Source organism: Zea mays, chromosome 7, assembly GCF_902167145.1.
Source record: "Zea mays cultivar B73 chromosome 7, Zm-B73-REFERENCE-NAM-5.0, whole genome shotgun sequence".
In the NCBI taxonomy this organism is placed as follows: Eukaryota; Viridiplantae; Streptophyta; class Magnoliopsida; order Poales; family Poaceae; genus Zea; species Zea mays.
The window spans coordinates 80,597,808-80,617,190 of record NC_050102.1 but is presented as its reverse complement, the minus strand read 5'-3'; the positions used below and the strand labels follow the sequence as shown (position 1 = coordinate 80,617,190).

The 19,383-nt window shown below is 47.3% G+C and overlaps 1 protein-coding gene across 3 annotated transcripts in view; it reads right to left on the bottom strand.

Moving 5' to 3' along the window:
- The window catches only part of LOC103632498 (protein ENHANCED DOWNY MILDEW 2), a 43,184-nt gene extending 24,248 nt beyond the window's left edge, over nucleotides 1–18,936 (bottom strand). For 2 of the 3 annotated variants that reach the window (XM_008654290.3, XM_008654291.3), the window contains exons 1-12: nucleotides 18,641–18,882; nucleotides 18,026–18,545; nucleotides 17,844–17,940; nucleotides 17,235–17,282; nucleotides 16,981–17,144; nucleotides 15,118–15,214; nucleotides 14,933–15,028; nucleotides 12,615–12,862; nucleotides 12,439–12,522; nucleotides 11,919–12,362; nucleotides 11,472–11,613; nucleotides 11,291–11,392 (exon numbers count right to left, since the gene is read on the bottom strand). In XM_008654290.3, coding sequence (XP_008652512.1) covers nucleotides 11,291–11,392; nucleotides 11,472–11,613; nucleotides 11,919–12,362; nucleotides 12,439–12,522; nucleotides 12,615–12,862; nucleotides 14,933–15,028; nucleotides 15,118–15,214; nucleotides 16,981–17,144; nucleotides 17,235–17,282; nucleotides 17,844–17,940; nucleotides 18,026–18,444 — 1,941 coding nt within the window. In that variant the 5' untranslated portion in view covers nucleotides 18,445–18,545; nucleotides 18,641–18,882. Of the gene's footprint in view, nucleotides 1–11,290; nucleotides 11,393–11,471; nucleotides 11,614–11,918; nucleotides 12,363–12,438; nucleotides 12,523–12,614; nucleotides 12,863–14,932; nucleotides 15,029–15,117; nucleotides 15,215–16,980; nucleotides 17,145–17,234; nucleotides 17,283–17,843; nucleotides 17,941–18,025; nucleotides 18,546–18,640 lie in introns of all 3 variants that reach the window. The other variant, XM_008654289.2, reaches the window with a different exon arrangement.
- Between the last annotated feature and the right edge of the window lie 447 nt (nucleotides 18,937–19,383).

Sequence of the window (19,383 nt, the reverse complement as noted above, 5' to 3'; positions counted from 1 at the left end):
CGATCACGCCAGTCTAGAGGTAGACAATCGCGGTTGTGCCTGCGGCGGGGCTATTGGGGTCCACGGGCCCGGCCAGCTAGGGAAGAGGGGGAGGCCGGCAGGGGAGGGAAGGGACCCGTCGGTGGTGAATTGGGAGAATGGCGGCGGCGGGCAGGGCAGATGTTGGCAAGTGGTTGTGAGGGAGAAGTGGAAGTGGAACCTAGCTCTATACCATGTGAGAAACCCTAACCCAAACTCAAGGTTGGGACTTGTATTAATAGACCAAGAGATGTTGGGCCTAACCCATTACAAAAGCTATGAAGGTAATTACAAGGGGCTAACCCCAAAACCATAAACGAGCCTCTGACAGACATGTTAGACTTCTTTTTTCATCCTCTTCTAGAGCAGCAGGCATTTTTTATCTTGTCCACTATGATGTTTGGACATACCCAATACTCGGCGTTTCTGGTAATAAATATTATCAGCTCATTCTTGATGATTACTCTCATTACTCGTGGACTTTTCCCTTGCGCTTGAAGTCTGATACGTTCCCCACCCTTTCTCGCTTTTTCACTTGGGTTTCCACTCAGTTTGGACACACCATCCGGATTGTCCATAGTGACAACGAACAGGAGTTTGACAACTCCACGTCTCGTGTCTTCTTCCTCTCCCATGATGCTCAGATGAGGATGTCGCGCCCCTACACTTCTTCTCAGAACGGCAGGGTCGAGCGCATAATCCACTCCACAAATAACGTCATGTGCTCCTTGCTGTTCTAAGCCTCCCTTCCCGCTCGGTACTGGGCCGAGGGCCTAGCCACTACTATCAATCTACTCAACCGCCTCCCCACCAAGGCGGTTCCTCACCCCACCCCCGACTTTGCTCTCTTTGTCACCTCTCCCTCCTACGATCACCCTCACATGCTTGGGTGCGCTTGCTACTCTAATCTTTATGCCACTGCCCCTCACAAGCTTGCATCCCGATCCACTCGTTGTGTCTTCCTTGGGTACTCTCCTGATCACAAGAGGTACCAATGTCTGGACCTCTCCACCCACAAAATTCTCGTCTCGCGTCACGTTGTTTATGACGAGTCCGACTTTCTCTTCTCTGTATCTCCTTCCACTGCCTCCTCTGAGCACGACACCCTCCTCGAGGCGAACTCTGTGGTTTCCCCCCTTGCTCCCTCTATCGTGCCATGTGTGGCCCCGCCCCCCTCACGCTACCTCAAGCGACCACAACCCCCCCCCCCAAGCCACCAAGCGCGGCCCCAAGTCTCCTGTGTTGCCACATGCGGTCGCGACCTCTCCCGCACCCACGTCACCACACGCGGCCCTGGCGTCTCCCGCGTCATCTCACACGAATCCAGTGTCCCCCGTTTTGCTACGTGTGGTCCCATCGTCGACCGCTGAGGCAGCCTCTTCGTTGTGCTTAACGGATCTTATCCACGTCTAACATCGACGTGGTCGGGCAGCTATCCCGGGTCCCTCTCGCGTGGAGCCGCCGGTGTATCACCCTGTTGCCCTCCACCGAGATCTCGGGCCACTGGTGTACTTCAGCCTATCGACCGCCTAGTCCTCTAGACTTCCTCTTCTCCGGCGCTCTCCCCCGAGTCGTCGTCTGTTCGTAGTACGCTCGACGACCCCAACTTTCGACGCGCTATGGAGGAGTATGAGGCCTTGTAGAAGAACCACAATTGGGACCTGGTGCCTCACCCCTCTGGCGCCAATGTGGTCACCAGGAAATGGATCTTCAAGCACAAAATAAAGGTGGATGACTCCTTGGATCAGTACAAGGCTCGTTGTATCCTTCAGGGCTTCACCCAACGTCCCAGGATGGACTATGAAAAGACCTTCAGCCCCATGGTAAAGTCTAGTACCATCCAGACAGTTCAAACTCTGGCTCTCTCACGGGCCTCTCTCACGAGCATGCATGGCACTTGGACGAAAACAGTATATTGCACTCAGTCGGTCATCTTCGTGGACCCTGCTCACGTCGACATGGTCTGCAAGCTCAACCGGTCCTCTCTACGCCCTCAAGAAGGTGCCCCAAGCTTGGTACAGTCGCTTTGCTGCCTTCTCGCTCTCACAGGGATTTGTCAAGGCCAAGGCGGATACCTCCATGTTCGTCTTCCATCACGACCTGGATACTGCGTACCTCCTCTAAGTCGACAATGTCGTCCTCACGGCCTCCTTCCCCTACCTCCTGCAGCACATCATCCCCTCCCTCCAACAGGAGATGAAGGACCTAGGTGAGCTACACCACTTCCTGAGGATCACCGTCGAGCGTCGGCCCTAGGGCCTGTTTCTCCACCTGCGCCAATACACCGTTGACATCCTTGAGCACGCTGGCATGGCTGATTATAAGCCCTGCACGACTTCAGTGGACACTCAAGGCAAGGTCTCCTCCGATGACGGCTCTCTGGTGGCTGATCCGACCAGCTATCGAAGTCTTGTTGGGGCCCTGCAATACCTCGTCTTCACTCTCCCTGACATTGCTTACGTCGTCCAAATGAGCCTCCATATGCATGCCCCATAGGAGTCACATCTTACCGTTATGAAGCGGATCATGCAGTACCTCCAGGGCACCACCGACTTCGACCTCCTTCGACGATCTGCAACCACCGACCTCGCCATCTACACTGACGCCGACTGGGCTGATTGTCCTAACATGTGTCGGTCCACATTCGGCTTCATCATTTTCCTTGGCGACAGTCTTGTCTCCTGGTCTTCGAAGCGGCAGCCAGTTGTCTTTCGCTCCAGCGCCGAGGCCGGGTACCGCGTTGTGGCTAACGGCGTAGCTTCGTTAGGTACTCCAGGAGTTGCACCGTCCACTAACGCATAGCACTCTTGTCTATATTGTAATGGGGTCTTTGTGTAATGAGCTTAGGCCCAACAACTCTATTATAAATATATCACCCAACCTAATTAAGGTTTTGAGTCCCACCAATAAGCACCAGTCGATCAACTGGTTGAAGGACACCGACCAAGCAGCAAGTGACCATCAGGTGGGCGTGGCGAGGGTCACAGTGGATGGCGACCAGGCGGTACACCGACAGCTCGTCACGAGAGCAGGCCAGGGCACAGGGTGGGTTGTCATTGGAAGGGGACTGTTGGATCAGGCCACACACATCGCTGGTAGACACGAGTAGGATCAATGAAGCGAGACGGAGGTGGTTGGAGGCGGGGTCGCACGTGGCACGGGTGGAGACAACGAGGCCGCATGTGGTGCAGGTGGAGGCAACGGGGCCACATGCGGCACGAGCAGAGGCAATAGGGCCACGCGCGGCGCAGGTGGAGGCGACAAGGTCGTGTGTGGCGGAGGCGAAGGTGACGTGACCACGCGTGGCACGGAAGAGGCAGAGGGAAGAGGAGGTACATCGACATACTCAGCATCAAGGAGAAAACATCCTCATCAAAACATAACGAGAGATGATGTGGTGGGTGAGAAGATCGAGGCACCGGTTCCACTTGTGATGAGGAGTACCCAAGGAATAGACAGCGAGTGGATCGAGGTGCAAGTTTGTTGGTGAGCGGTGGTAGAGGTGTTGGGATAGCATGCGCAACTAAAGACGTGAAGGTGCTCGTATGTGGGGATGGTGCCGAAGAGGTCAAAGAATAGAGTGGAATGGTTGACCACCTTGAAGGGAAGATGGTTGACGAGGTAGTTGGCAGTGTTCAGCACCTCAACCCAGCGGCGGGTGGGAAGAAAAGCCTAGAAGAGGAGGCAACGCGGCATATTAGTGCTGGTGCGAATCATGTGCTCGGCCCAACCGTTCCGAGGGAGGTGCGAGGACACAACATCTGTAGTTGCATGCCATAGGAGAGAAAAAGGGTACCAGATGTGGAGTTATCAAACTCACGCTCGTTATCACATTGAACGCTCTGGATGATGCGTCCGAACTGAGTCAACATCCAATCAAAGAAGTGAGATAATCCGGTGAAGGTGTCCGACTTACGGCAGAGAGGAAAGGTCCACAAGTAGTGAGAGAAGTCGTCCAGGATGAACAGATAGTACTTGTAACTGGAGATGCTAGGGATCAGGGGTGTCCAAAGATCACAGTGGACAAGGTCGAAGGGGCAAGTGGTGCGAAACATGGAAGAGAAGGGTAAACGAGTGTGAGTGTGTGACGGCCAACCTGACAGGCATGGCAAAGCAACGCATCGATGTCGCGGGGGCAGGTGATGGTCGAGATGCCCGAGAGTCTAGTGAGGACGTCATGATCAGGGTGGCTAAGACAACGATGCCAAGTGAAGGCAGAGGCAGGGCATAGGGTGTGGGAATACGAAATGAGGGAGGTGCAGCAGGAAAGCAATTGGGATACAGGGGGTCGGAGATGTCGCATCGGGCGACCACGACGAGTGATAAGATCTCGTATGGTGAGCCCAGGGATCAATCTACATAGAATAGTGATTGTTAGTGAAGCGGCGGAGCGAGAGAAGGTTGTGTACGATGTTGGGGCAACAATGATGTTGAGGTATAGGGGACCAAGGATCGGGTCACCTACTGAGGTGACAGACAAAGTCAACCCATTGCTGACAATGATGGAAGAAGGGAAGGTGGGGCTGCGGGGATGGGGTAAAGAGACAGTATCAGGGTCAGGTGTGGTGTGGTATGAGGTGCTGGAGTCGGCAACCCAGTCGGTGGAAGGAGCTAAAGTGTGCTACGGTAACACGAAGTACAAGGAGAGAGCCAAGGGAGGCACCCCCTCAGAGCCTCCAGGATGGAAGTTGGGGCTATCACGAGCATGCAAGCTGACATCTGGTATGGGTGATGGAGATGGCAAGGCCTTGATTGTTATGGAGACAATCTCAGCACAGCAGAACACAAACGATCCTAGAGTGTGGCGACCCTCTAGAGAGTGGACGAAGGCCGGAGGGTGGTAGAGCTCGACGCAATCACAGAGAACCGGATTCATGTCTTTATCAAAGGCCACGAACATGCCCTAGAGAAATTGCTCGTCGCGAAGGGATACACGCACATAGTAGAGAGGCATGTGAACCATGGCATGGCGAAGGACGAGCATCAAGGGAGGTGGCACGAGGAGTGTTGACTCCGCGACGAGCTCGGCGCCAGCGAAGCAAGAGAGGAAGGCCTCGGCAGAGGAGGCATCAGAGGAAGCCAAGGATGCAGTGCGAGCCGAAGAGGGGTGCTGGAAGAGGCGCTCGAGCATGACCATGTGTGTGCGATGTAGGTAGTTGCACCGATGGAGACAGCTACTACGGTAGTCACCGCCATGAGAGGGGTCGAAGAGGTGGAGGGTGTGACTAACCTGATTAGGCGAGATGATAACCCACGTGGGTACTGTAGCATATATATAGGCAGACAATAATATATGGGCCTTAATGGGCCTTAACACCCCCTGTCAAACTCAAGGCGGAAGTGGAGGATTTGAAGCATTGAGTTTGATTAGATGAAACTGATGTTGTGCCCTAGTTTGTGCTTTTGTGAAGAAATCCGCAAGCTGTAATTCTGAGGGCACATATTGAAGAGCAATGGTCTTCTGATGACAATGAGATCTAGTAAATGAGACATCAACACCAATGTGTTTTGTGAGTTCACGCTTCACTGGATCATGACAAATTTGTATAGCTCCAGTGTTGTCACAGTGAAGAAGTGTAGGCGAGTCACAAGAAACGCCTAGATCAGCCAAGAGCCAACGAATCCAGATAATCTCAGCAGTAGTAGTAGCCAGGGCTCGAAGTTCTGCTTCAGTACTAGATCTAGATACTGCGGCTTGCTTCTTGGATTTCCAAGCAACAGGGGATGATCCAAGAAGAATACAGTAACCAGTGGTGGAACGACGATCTGTAGGATCACTGGCCCAGGTAGCATCAGAGTAAGCATGAAGCTGAAGTGGGGAGTTTGAGTCATAAAATAAACATTGTGTTTTTGTCCCCCTTAAATATCTAAGCACACGAAGTAAGTGCCCATAATGAACTGATGTAGGAGCAGAGACAAACTGACTCAAGATGTGAACCGCATGAGCAATATCTGGCCTAGTGACAGTAAGATAAACTAAGCTGCCAACAAGATGTCTATATCGAGATGGATCCTCTAACGGTGTCCCATCAGTCGGACGAAGAGATAAGTGAAGATCCATAGGCGTGGCAACAGTGCGAGTATCAGTAAGACCAGAACGATCAAGAAGGTCTTGTATGTACTTGGCCTGAGAAAGATAAGTACCATTTTGAGTCTGCAAAACCTCAATACCCAAGAAATAACTGAGGGCCCCCAAGTCAGACATTTGAAATTCCTTACTCAGATACGCCTTCACATGAGCAATATGGTCTGGATCATCTCCTGTAATCAACATGTCATCAACATATAGTAATAGCAACGTGCGTCCTCGTGAAGAAACATGAATGAACAATGCAGGATCATGATCACTGGAATAGAAACCACAAGCCTTGATGACAGAAACAAATCTCTCAAACCAAGCACGAGGGGCTTGTTTGAGACCATACAAGGCTCGACGGAGACGACATACATGCCCTGATGGAACCTCTATCCCAGGAGGTGGATGCATATAGACTACCTCATGTAGATCACCATGAAGAAAAGCATTTTTGACATCCATCTGAGAGATAGTCCAAGAAGATGAGGCTGCAACAGCAAGTAAAGCTCGGACAGTAGTCAGATGGGCCACAGGTGCAAAAGTCTCATCATAGTCAATACCCTGGGTCTGTTGAAAACCTCTAGCCACAAGACGAGCTTTATATCGCTCAATAGACCCATCAGATTTGGTTTTAACCTTGAAGACCCATTTGCACGTGATAGGTACAACATCAGCAGGTAACGGAACAACATCCCATGTACATGTGCGATGAAGAGCATTTAATTCATCAGTCATAGCAAGCTGCCACTCAGGTATACCAGAAGCCTCTTTATAAGATGATGGTTCAGCAATGACTGCACCAGCACAGGGAAACCCATAACGTTCTGGAGCTGCAATATTGCCACGGTCACGAAGATGATACCCCTGATTAAAAACAACATGAGAGTCATCATTGTTAGTACAAGTATCAGTAACAGGGTCATCATCAGGACTGGCCGTGGGAGTAGAGCGAGGACGACGAATGTAAGTCTGAGTGACAGGTGGTTTGGAAGCGTAAGACTGAGATGGTGTGGAAGTGGAAGGTGGTGTGATGGAAATAAGAACATCTGGGGTAGAAACAGTAGGTGGTGATATTGATGAAGTTTCAGAAATGGGAGGAAGGCTCATGAAGGAGGTAGACTCTGTGGAATAAAAAGAAGAATGAGTGGAAGAGTTGTAAAAGAAGGGTCGGTTTTCATTAAAGCTCACATCTCGAGAAATACGCATGCGACGAGAAGATGCATCATAACACCGATAACCTTTATGTTCAGGGCTGTATCCAAGAAAAACACACTCAACAGATTGAGCAGTCAATTTAGTACGTTCACGAGGTGATAATAGGACATAACACGTACATCCAAAAACTCGAAGGTGGTCATATCGTGGAGGAGTTCCGAAAAGAACTTCACCAGGTGTTTTGCCAGAGAGTTTGGATGACGGTTGTCTATTGATTAGGTAAACCGCAGTAGAAACTGCTTCGCCCCAAAAGTGTGAAGGGACAAAAGAAGATATCAACAAAGTGCGAGCAGTTTCTATAATGTGACGGTGTTTGCGTTCAGCCACACCGTTCTGTGCATGAGCACCAGGGCAAGAAAGCTGAGCAAGAGTACCCTCTGAAGTCAAAAACTGGCGAAAATTATCAGATAAATATTCACCACCAGAATCAGAACGAAAGGTTTTAATATGAGTGGAAAATTGAGTGTGAATCATGCGAGCAAAGGTTTTATAAATAGAAATCAGCTCAGAGCGGCGTTTCATGAAATAAATCCAAGTGTAGCGAGAATGATCATCAATGAAAATGACATAGTATTTATATCCACCTTTTGACACAAAAGGTGCAGGACCCCAAATATCAGAGTGAACCAAATCAAAGGGTTCAACAGAATGAGAATCACTAGTAAAATATGGAAGTTGTATTTGTTTTCCAAGATGACAACCCTTACAATGAAAATCAGACTCAACCGAAGTATGACCTAAGCAACCTGACTTTATTAGAGTAGACAATCTAGATCCACACAAATGACCTAGACGATGATGCCACTGGGCAAAAGACGCAACAGAAGCAAGGGTAGCTGGAAGCACATGCGCTGGAGATGTAGCCAAGGAAGGAAGTCGCAAAGAGTCCAAGATGTAGAGGCGAGGAGCGGCTTTACGGCGACGGCCAGTCCCAATCACTTCCCCTGTGCGAAGGTCCTGTACAAAACAAGATGAGTCATCAAACCCGACAAAGCAATTATGATCCGTAATTTGACCTACTGAAAGAAGGTCCATAGATAGCTCAGGAACAAAGAAAATATTGGGTACTGTAAAGTGTGGATCAGAAAGAGAGCCCTTATGAGTAATGTGGCATACAGTACCATCAGCTGTCTGCACTGAAGCACCATCTGTGACCGGTGTAGTAGAAGCCAACTTTGATTGATCAGATGTGACATGAAAGGAGGCTCCTGAATCAAGTACCCAGGCCGACTCTGAAGTACAAGCGGACGAAGTGGCAGCAACAGCAACTGAGCCTCTAGTAGATGGTCCTGGACCACGACCACGAGCAGCACGTCGTGCACGGAAATCAGTCAACTTCTCAGGAAACTTGACAAAACAAAGCTCAGATCGATGATTGGTCTTGCCACAATGATCACAAGGCTTAAAAATGTTCTTAGATTTCTGGGCAGCAGCCAACACACTGTGAGGATTACCGCCAGTAGAGGACAGAGAATTAAGACGAGTCTCTTCAGCAAGTAAATCAGACAACGCCTTAGCCATAGTGAGAGTGTCAGAGCCCTGAAGTAAACGAGCACGAAGGGAATCAAACTCAGCCCGAACACCCATAACAAATCTGTAAGTGAAGAACTTCTCAATAAACTTATGAGCCAGACATGGATCAGTAGTACAAGCAGGCACCATTGATGTCAAAGCACTCATCAGACGATCAAAGGCTGAGTAGTACTCATCAATACTCATATCATTTTGCTCAATAACATGTGTCTGCTGCATGAGGGTATGTAATAAAGCACCACTGTCCTGAACAAAACGCTCTTTCAAATGAGACCAGATGGCTTTAGCAGTTTTGAATTTAGATAAACTCATAATCATAGACGGTTTGACGCTGTTCACCATAGCAGCCATCACTTTACCATCATTAAGCTGCCATGTTTTGATATCAGCAGCATTGCGACGATCATCAGCAAGAACGGGTGCCGCATCAGTCAAATGAAAGAGTAATCCATGTCCCCGAAGTGCAGTCTCAACACAGAAAGCCCACTCCGGATAATTTTGACCATCAAGAGTGATATTGACCACAATAGCATTTGTCGTCATATTGAATTGAATCAAAATCAAGGAGAATAGGAAACCTGAGACCAAAGCCCTGGGAGCAGCGACGTCGCAGATCCACGGTCGGTGCAGATTTCCGGTGGGAGCAGCGGATCTGCAGCCCTGCGTGCAACGACAGCAGACGGGGATCCGCGGAACTTGTCCCAGGCAGTAGAACGGCGCAGGCAGAGATAGAAATCTGCCCCTGGCGCACTGCCCCTGGCAGCAGAGGGAGCCCTGCCCCTGGCGCACTGCCCCTGGCAGCAGAGGGAGCCCTGCCCACGGACACCCCTGGCGCGGACAGCCCTGGCGGCGGCGGACACCCCTGGCGCGGACAGCCAGGCGGCGGATCCAGGCGGCAGATCCAGGCGGCGGACGGCGCTGAGATGGGGAAGATCCGCCCTGGCGGCGGCGGATGGCGCACTGCCCGGCGGCGGACGGCGCTGAGATGGGGAAGATCCGCCCTGGCGGCGGCGGATGGCGCACTGCCCCTGGCGGCGAACAGGGTAGGCCGCGCGCCCCTGGCGGCAAACAGGAAGCTGCCGGATCTCCTGGCGGCGGATCGAGGACGGGGACAGCGATGGCGGACAGGATGCTGGCCGCGATTGGCAGCACAGCGACGGCGCGACGGCGCCCAAAAAAGTGGATCAGGGCCGGATTTAGACTAAACCCTAACCCTAACCTCCTCTGATACCATGTGACTAACCTGATTAGGCGAGATGATAACCCACGTGGGTACTGTAGCATATATATAGGCAGACAATAATATATGGGCCTTAATGGGCCTTAACAGAGGGTGCGCCCGTGGCGAGAGCGAACGCACCAGTAGGGGCGCCGGTGGCCAGGATTGCTAACGGTGGGGAGTGTGCCACGTATTGTTGATGGGGATACGTCGCAAAGGAAGGTGACAGGAGAATACAGGGAATGGCAGCGCTACGAGGGACGACGCTGCGTGTGCACCGAGGGGCTCCAGCTAGGGAACGGCGAGCGTTGCGCCGGTTGCGAGGAAGATGCAAGGGAGGCTGGCAGACTGGGTGAGAATGTTTGGTGCAGCGAAGATGTTCGAAGGCACGATGAGCGCCACTGTTATTGTGGTGTGGGAGCAGAGGGACGTCGCGATGGTGGTCGATCGCGCGTTTGGAGGGGACTGCGCAGGTGACGACGAGTTGGTGGTCGGTCGCGCGGTGGAGAGGAGGCTGGTGGTGTGGCCCGTGCGGGCGTGGAGAAGCGTTGTTTAGGGTTTAGGGTGTCTGTTGCCGGAACATGAAGAGTGTCGGAACATGAAGAGTGCCTGTTGCCGGAACATGAAGAGTGTCGGAACATGAAGCGGTGTCTGTTGCCGGAACATGAAGAGTGCCTTGATCAGTTTCTGCGATCTTGTTCTGCTCCAGTCCTGTTGTCGTGTCGGTGACAATTGCTGACAAAGAGGGAGGGCACGCAGCCATGGTGGGTGCACAGCCGAGGGGGAACGGTGCAGCGATAGCGGCCCTGTTGGTGGCAACTAGGGGAGAGAAGGAAGGGGAGAACCAAGCTAGATACCATATTAGAAACCCCAACCCTAAATCAGGGTAGGGTATATATATCGATAGAGTATGGACTAAGCCAATGCCCAATTACACAGACACAGATATGATAATCCAAGACTTAGAAAATAGATACTCATATGGAGATGGAATCCGGGATAGAGTTTTTATTGATGATGACAGTATAGTGATGAAATAACAAGTACCAACTGAGACATAAATAAACAAAATATATATCGTGCTTCAGAACCACATCTATTGCAGATCTGCTTCAAATACACAGTAAGTGTACAAAAAGGGATTTCAAAGGAAGGGAAGCACTGCACTAAATGCCAACAAAAACAGTTGTGCAAAACAATGGATAAATATTTATTCAGTATTTACTTACATGCCACCTTGCAAGCTGCCTTAAAACTTCAGGTTCACATACTGCTTTAGCATCATTGACACTACCTCCATTTTCCAGCTTTTTTAAAGCTGCTTCTACAGCCTAAAATGGCATCACAAAATGTCAAACAAAATAATGATAAGCATAAATTTTAAGTTTACATGATGGAACAAGGAAGCACCTGAACAGAACGTTCAATCTTTCCCAGTGGTATCTTGTCAGTCAATCTGCCAGAGTATACATGAGTTGATGGCAAACTGCAATTCCTCGTTACATCTTTTATTGTCAATGAAGACACTTTATTTCCCAATATGGTAATCACCCTGCAAATAGAAGATCTCATATAGTCATATAACAGTATGCGGACTTCAAACATCGTTTACATTATCATACAGAATGTGGATACATGGCATTAAGATTAAAACATGAGTATAGGAGAGGATTCTGCAACATGATAAACAAAAAAAATCCAATGCCTCATCAGACCTGACAAACAAACAAAATTTCAATGCCTCATCAGGTCTGGTTGTAGGAAATTCATGAATGCTAGCAATTTTTGCACATAAAGTTACATACCATATGATCTGGAGATTTCATTCCCCAAGTACTTTATACACAAGTGACTCACCTCTTTTCAGTTTCACTGTCCACTTTAGGAAATGAACTCTTCCTGATGGCAGATAAGGGCAAAGGTACCAACTCTTGTTCTTGCTCTTTCACAGATTTTGGACTGCTTATAAAATGATCCTTGGCCACATACGGCAACTGTATTTTCTCTTTCAACTTGGCTTTTTTCTTTACAGGTGTGTCAACAAGGTTTTGAGTGAAACTCTTTGCAGAAACTTCTCTGGTGTCTTGTTTGTTTTGTTCCCTTTCTAGCATGTGAACCTTGCTTTTCCTTTTCACAGTATCTTTGGGAGATTGCTCAAGAACTGTCTCACTGTAAGTCCTCTTTTTCTTCTTAGGCAACAAGCTAGATCCCTTCTTTACAAATTGAAGTGGTTTTTCAATCTTTGGAAACTTGATATGATCTCTGACAGGTGTCTCAAGTTCACTATCAATCTCATGGTCCCTGTGACAGTTTATGAGAAGTCTGTCACCTGAGCAATATACATACATGGAATTTAAAAAGTGGCAAGGTTACATACAGGCAGTATATCAAAATTCTTTTTGATAATTCCCAAGCCCGTATGATGATATCGTCCTCTTCATTTTCGTCAAAGGAAATTTCGCTGTGAAATAATTCCAAATATTTGAAGAATAAGAGATTATACACTTAAAGTATTTAAAAAAACAAGAAAAATAGCTTGTTCTAAAACAGAACCTTGGTAAACACTTTCTGTGATATGACTTTGGACAGCGTCTGCAAACAGCAAATTGCAAAGGTTCTTGTGTTCTATCCTCCAAACCTTTGCAATGAAAGCACCAGTGAATTGGGCATGTAAATGAAAACCCTTCTGTTATCTTCTTCTCCAATTCTGAGGCTTCATCAATGTTGATGGGGTGAAGTTGTTGGGCAACACATTTCGGGTGGTAAAAGTGCCCACATGTAGCATTGTTACATAAAAACACCTAACAAGCAATGCAGTGGTTAGCAAATAAAGGCAGAACTTGAATTGAAATTGCATAGCAATAAGTGATGTTAGACTACAGTTAGGGTTGCACATATTCCGACCTAGTATCTAGCTAGACTTTTTTCTCTCTCCTCCCTCCCTCACTCCCACAGCCACCAGCCCCTCTCGCCTCTAGCCGCCCCCTACCCACCCCCGGCCACGCCTCCCACCTCCCTTCCCCGCCGCCGCCGACCTCCATACATGTACATCTGGGCCGGCCCAGCATGGCACCGCCCACTAAAGCATAACCCCAATTGTGGGTCGTGTTGTGCCAGCTCGTGGGGCGAGCCATCGGCCCACAGCACGACCAATAAATACTTAAGTGTGCCAGGCCAGCCCAATAGCTCAAAATACCATAATGTTCCAGGTCGGCCAATATAAATAGAACAATAATACAAAGCAATTCATTCAATCAATGAAACAAATCACATGAAATGAAACATAAACACAAGTACAAAACATATATGACCAAAATAAAACTGAGTTGTTTTGTGGCTGCTTCATTAAAAACCATTGGTAAGAAGGAAAAAAAGTACAGCCAGCTCAAAAATGTTTAATATTTAGTTCATTGTTCATAGAGTTCAGTTCAGTACTATCCCCACACAACCACACTCATGCAACAACCGGTTTGGCCTACTAAGAGACGACATATCTAACAACTAAGTGTCGCAGAGATGCGTATGTTGCGTTGGATATGTGGGCACACAAGATTGGACCGAGTGAGAAACGATGACATACGCGATTGGTTAGGAGTAGCGTCAATTGAAAAAAAACTGATCCCAGACGGCCTTGGAGCGGGCTCCCAGTTCAGGTCCCTAACAAAGCAAGGGCTCTATTCAACATGGTGGTAATGAAAATACTATATTCTGGAAAGATAGATGGATCAACGGTAAGACCGTAATAGAGTTAGCTCCCAATCTGATCAGGACAACTTCTCCGAGAACAATCAATTGTCAATCGGTGGCGCACGGCCTTTTGGACAGAAGTTGGGTCTCTGATATAAAAGGAGCTCTCACTGTCCAAGTTTTGAGGGAGTACCTCTTGTGGCCTAGTTTGGGTAATCTAGTAATAAAAGGGATTGGAGTGGATTGTGATGTTTTATGGAAGTTTTTGATCTATTAGGGATTTATACACTCTCTAATCCCTCCAAACCACTTCAATACTAGAGTACCCAAACTAGGCCTGTTGTGGTACCTGCTGGAAAATTGGCAACTGACAGAAGGTGAAGCTGATCGTCACTTGTGGAAACAATCAAATTCTGGGGTTTACTCGGTCACTCAGCTTACACGGCCTTTTTTTATGGTGCAGTCTGCTTTGCGCCTTGGAAAAGGATCTAGAAAACTTGGGCTCCTTCTCGCTGTAAATTCTTTACATGGCTTGTGTTTAAGAGGTGCTGCTGGACAGTGGTAGCGTAGGCTACCTCATCCCGTCATCCGGCTGCTTGTCCTTTGTGTGATCAAGAGGCTGAAACCATCAACCACTTGCTAGTCTCCTATGTTTTTGCTCGGCAGGTGTGGTTCCTAGTTCTCCATGGCTTTGGTTTGAGTCATCTGACACCAGCAATTTCTGATGGTAACTTCTCTTCATGGTGGGCCAAACCCCTCAAGTTGGTACCAAAGGAGCTCAAGAAGGGGTTCAATTCTCTGTCCATTCTAGTGTCCTAGGAACTTTGGAAGCACCGCAACCGTTGTGTCTTTGATGGGGCACGACCAGATCTTGTGGTGGCCTTGCAGGACGTTCCTAGCGAGGGTGTGTTATGGTGTTTGGCTGGGGCCAAGGGCTGAACAACTGATTGCAAGGGTCTCAAACACAGGCTAGTGTAGCTAGTGTGGTCATGTTTTTTACCCCCTGTTCACAGGGTGGCGGCACTGGCGGGTGGGTATGTTATCCGTATGTCAGGTTGTCTTGGTGTTGGGAAATGTCTTCCCCTATGTACTTGCTTCCTTTTCTTTCTTAATGAAATGATATGCAGTTCTCCTGCGTGTTCGAGAATAACAACCAATATATGTTCTTTAGAGTACCAATATACCTTGGCTGCTTCTCCATCTGAAGGTTCCAACACTCCGCAGATGAAACACTGGTGTTGCTTATACTCACAATTCTTGCAAAGAAATAATTTCATTGCCTAAAAAATAAAAAATATGATTTCAAAATAGAAAATAATAACAAAAAAATCAAGTTAATGTTTGCATCACTTTGAGGTACAACACATACCTCAACTTCTGCCTCAGTGTATCCAAGGGTAACACAACAGGAGTCTTCACCACTTCCTTCTTTTGCATGGAAAGAGCGCATACATGGGCCATCACAGCTATAGTAGAAAAACGCAACAAGTACACCACAGAAAGAAAAAGATTAGAATATGGAGAATGGATGACCAACATGTTGATAAGCACAAGAATATGACCACATCGACAGATAGAACAAGTATATACTGGAGAAAATTAGATATTGACATGACATTTCGATGGCTAGAAAATTAATAAACATAAGAAGCTCAGCATGAAAAAAAAGAGAAATAAGAAAATTGGTAATTATACTGCACAATAAACCAGATTATGCAAGGTGGTTTCCATTATGTGTTAACAATGAAAGAAACTATAGTCTATAACAACTTCACTCCAGAAATTTCGTATTTTTTTCAAAATATTTACAAGGGATAAACATGTATTTTTTTTCTCGAACGCGCAGGAGAACTACGCCCCATTATATATTAAGCAGAGAAAATAGAAAAAACAAAACAAAACAAAAAGGTTTACAGCCCTCCTTACGGAGGCCAGAAACAGGCATACAAATATAGATCCATAAGGGGATCAAAAAATCAAACTACTCAAATCTTCCTAAGGTTCTACCAAGGGTGCAGCCAGATGTGTGAGGCCTTTTGCACCAGCCACTTCCCATCTTCTTCTTTCCTCATTAGCAGCTCTGAGACTTGAAGACATACTTGGGTTGCAGCCATCAAAAATGCAAGTGAGTGGCCAGTGGGCTCATGTATAACCAGGGATAAACATGTAAGCAATGAATTCACAACCACAGATTCCAGACAGATGATTGATATACATTCCGCTGAGATTGGGCAAGTGAGTGGCCAGTGGGCTCATGTATAACCAGCATGTCAGTGCCCTGATAGCAAAAGCAGGAGCTAAGAACTAGAGAATCAGATTATAGATAGAAGTTGGATGCCTGGACCTTTGACATCTACTATCATGGACTTCTTCCTAATACAACACCTATTAAGGGAAACTACAAACTGTTCTAATTGATGAAAAAAGAAACATACTCTCAGCATGTAGATGTGAGAGGATGCATAAGCTCGCAATTGCTCCTCGGAACATGGTCTGCGGCTCTCTGCGCTGAAGCACCTTTACAACTAAACTTGATCTCAAAAGAGAATGAATTTGTGTATAGAACTATAGATTATGCAAAATATAATCCATCAACCCTATCTTTTAGTTATGGCTCATGTGTCACAATAGAAAACACTAAATCTCTTGATCCAGCTGTGAAAAAATAATATCAAATTTAGGAGCTTTCTGTGCATCAATGTCACACTTTATTCTATATCAACAACAGTCTACTGGAATTTTCATAACAAAGCTTTTCAGGATATAGAGTAACTCGATGACCTACTTCATAGGAATGCATATAGCTCTGACCATGTATATTATTTTCCCGTACGATGCAATTTCCATCGGTGGAATGAGCAGCATCTTTGTAAACACTATACTTCTTCAACTTCTGTTTTGATTTTATGATGATAGAGTTAACTAAGTTCAAACTTCACAGCCTAACGTTAGCAAGTGATCTCTCTACAGGTAGCCAGCCATTAAGTCATGTCATATGGGGCCTTCCTAAGTTTAGTACATAATATAAATAGTGCTTATAAAAACAATCCTAGGGGCTTGGCGCGACGATATTGGGCTAATCACCATGTAAAATATATATGTAATGGTTTTGTTGTGTTTGCTCAACTGAAGAAAAGAACAATTAAATACTAACTAAACATCAAGCTGCCTAGATTCTCAAGAGAAAAGACTCTCAGGTAGCCTACTCAATCACATAAGGGAATCCACCTACCATAATATGTCTCCTCCATCGTCACAAATAGCACATATTGAATCAAACAAATATTCATCGTCATCTTCATCAGATTCATTATCGACATCTTCCACATTCATTTCATCTATGCCCTCATCATCAGTGATGAACGGCTGCTTGACATCAATATGGTCTGCACCAACCTAGTCAAAATTATATCAAGAGTGATAATTAATGTGAGATTAATTTCTCTTCCAAAACATTCAATATTATGCAGAACCATATACACATACCTCAGTGAATTTTTTTCTAGATTTTCCTTCAATAAATACTCGCAAAATCTATCAGATAATAACCACAGAAAATCAGTCAAATAATCATCATAACAGGTCATGACTCACAGATAACAGCAATCGAGCACAATAACAAGTTGTTCCAATCACTCTAGTTAGTTAGATACAAGGAAGAAGGCCTTGTAGTTGGCATCACGTGCAGCTTATAAGCATCAAGAAGCAAACACCGAATCAATGGCAATACAAACCAAGATTATCAAATATTGCAACTCTAAGGGTAGTAGTGATAGCTAAAAGATAGTAGAGCACAGGCATGCCAGAGAGTTACAATCTTAGAGCAAGAATGTGTTTTATTGCAAACTAAGGAATTAAGGACAATGTTTACAACTTTACATAACACAGCTCTAGCATTAAACAAAATGTGATTACATAGTTAACTCTCTACAACTCGACATGGGTGTCACTTTTTTCTAATTTACAATGCCACCTTAGGTTATTATGTTGTCAACCCCTCATAACTTGTAGATCATTTCATGCTCATGGTAGACACAATTGTGTTATGCTAACAAACACAATTGACAATTTCGATAACAAGAATGGAAAAGATACCTCTGATTTTGCTAAGACAGGATCTTTTGCCGCAAACTGCTTCATCAGTGAGCAGTGGTTCCTGAAATCGTCCTCTGAGGGTGGAACGTCAAACTTGCTACAGAAGCACAAGTCAGATCTGTAAGCATCAGTCTTCGCCATATACCGAAAGAACAAACATAACAGTGTGCCAAGGAATGTACTTAAAAACTTTGCAAAGGTGGTTCCACAAGGTTTTTTCTGGCTCATGAGGCTTCCTCCTTAGAAAATGCAGCATCTGCGCTGTGATCAACACAGTCCTGATCATTTCCTCGTAGCTGTTCAAGGGCCTAATGAGACGTATCCAACGTCTGCCTTTTGCTGTGAGCACTGCAAACTCGGGTTGTTTCCCCTCGAGACCCAGCCTGCAGGCCACCACCTCATCGTACACCTTGACGCCCGGGTCACCAGTCCCGCGCAGCACCAGCTTCTTCTTGCCGTCAGGAAGATCATCAGTGTCCCCGAACCAGAAAGGCAGGGTGGAGAAGCAGACAGGCTCCTTCTCGTTCTTGGAGTCAACGAAGTAGTAGCCCTCCACCGCGTTGAGCTGGGGCTCAGCATCGTCATCGTCCGACATCATCATTGCTGCCGCTGCGTTCTGTGCGGACTCAGATCAGCGTCCCCAGAATTCTTGGAGAATCACTCACCGCAGCACGCGGCACGCAGCGAGAAATATGCGACAAACTGATGAGATAGAAAGAGATGAAATTTCAGGTTTTCGGGGCAAAACCCCAATTCCTCACGAATTCGTGACAGCGAGCTAGGGTTCTTCGTATTACCGAGAAGAGGAATCGGTCCCCTAGTTTCCACTGCACGGCGATGAGGGAGCAGATTGGAGATAGAGGAGATCGGAGGCGATGGCGCGCAGTAGCGAGGCGATCCTCCGCGGCAGCGTGCAAGCCTCGAGACTAGGCGCCGCCTTCGACGGCGCGGGCGCGGGTGCGGCGCTGAAGAGAGGAAGAAGGGGTTCGAAGATGGATGTGAACATGTGATGTTGATGTGAGCGACGCTTCTGTGTTGCTGCCAGACGGGGCCAAAGGTTATAAAACATAGAGAAATCTGGAATCATCCCATTATAAAAAAGTGGATTTCATCATTTTACCATTAAATGAGTGAGCTTCAACTGAATGTCATTATCAAACTTAGTCTAGACGTTGTAATGCCATATTCCGTTTAATAAAATAATAAAAGGTCTGGGTATATTGGCACTATTGGCAAACAAAATTTTCCCAACCTCTAGCGAATGGGCATGCCAAAGAAGAAGGAAGAAGAAAAAAAGTATGAACTTATTTGTCGGCGTTCCGAGACCGGTGGTCCCTGAGCCGACGAGTGAATGTCGCTGCGTGCCCCAGCTCAGATGGGTCGAGCATGGGGGCGAGCGCGAAGGGGGGAAAGCGAGGCGGCCGGAGACCGGCGTGAGAGAGGTGGGAATCCCGCGGCCTTCGTGTTCGTCCCGCGCCCAGGTCGGGTGCGCTTGCAGTAGGGGGGTTACAAGCGTCCACGCGGGAGAGGGAGCGAGCGG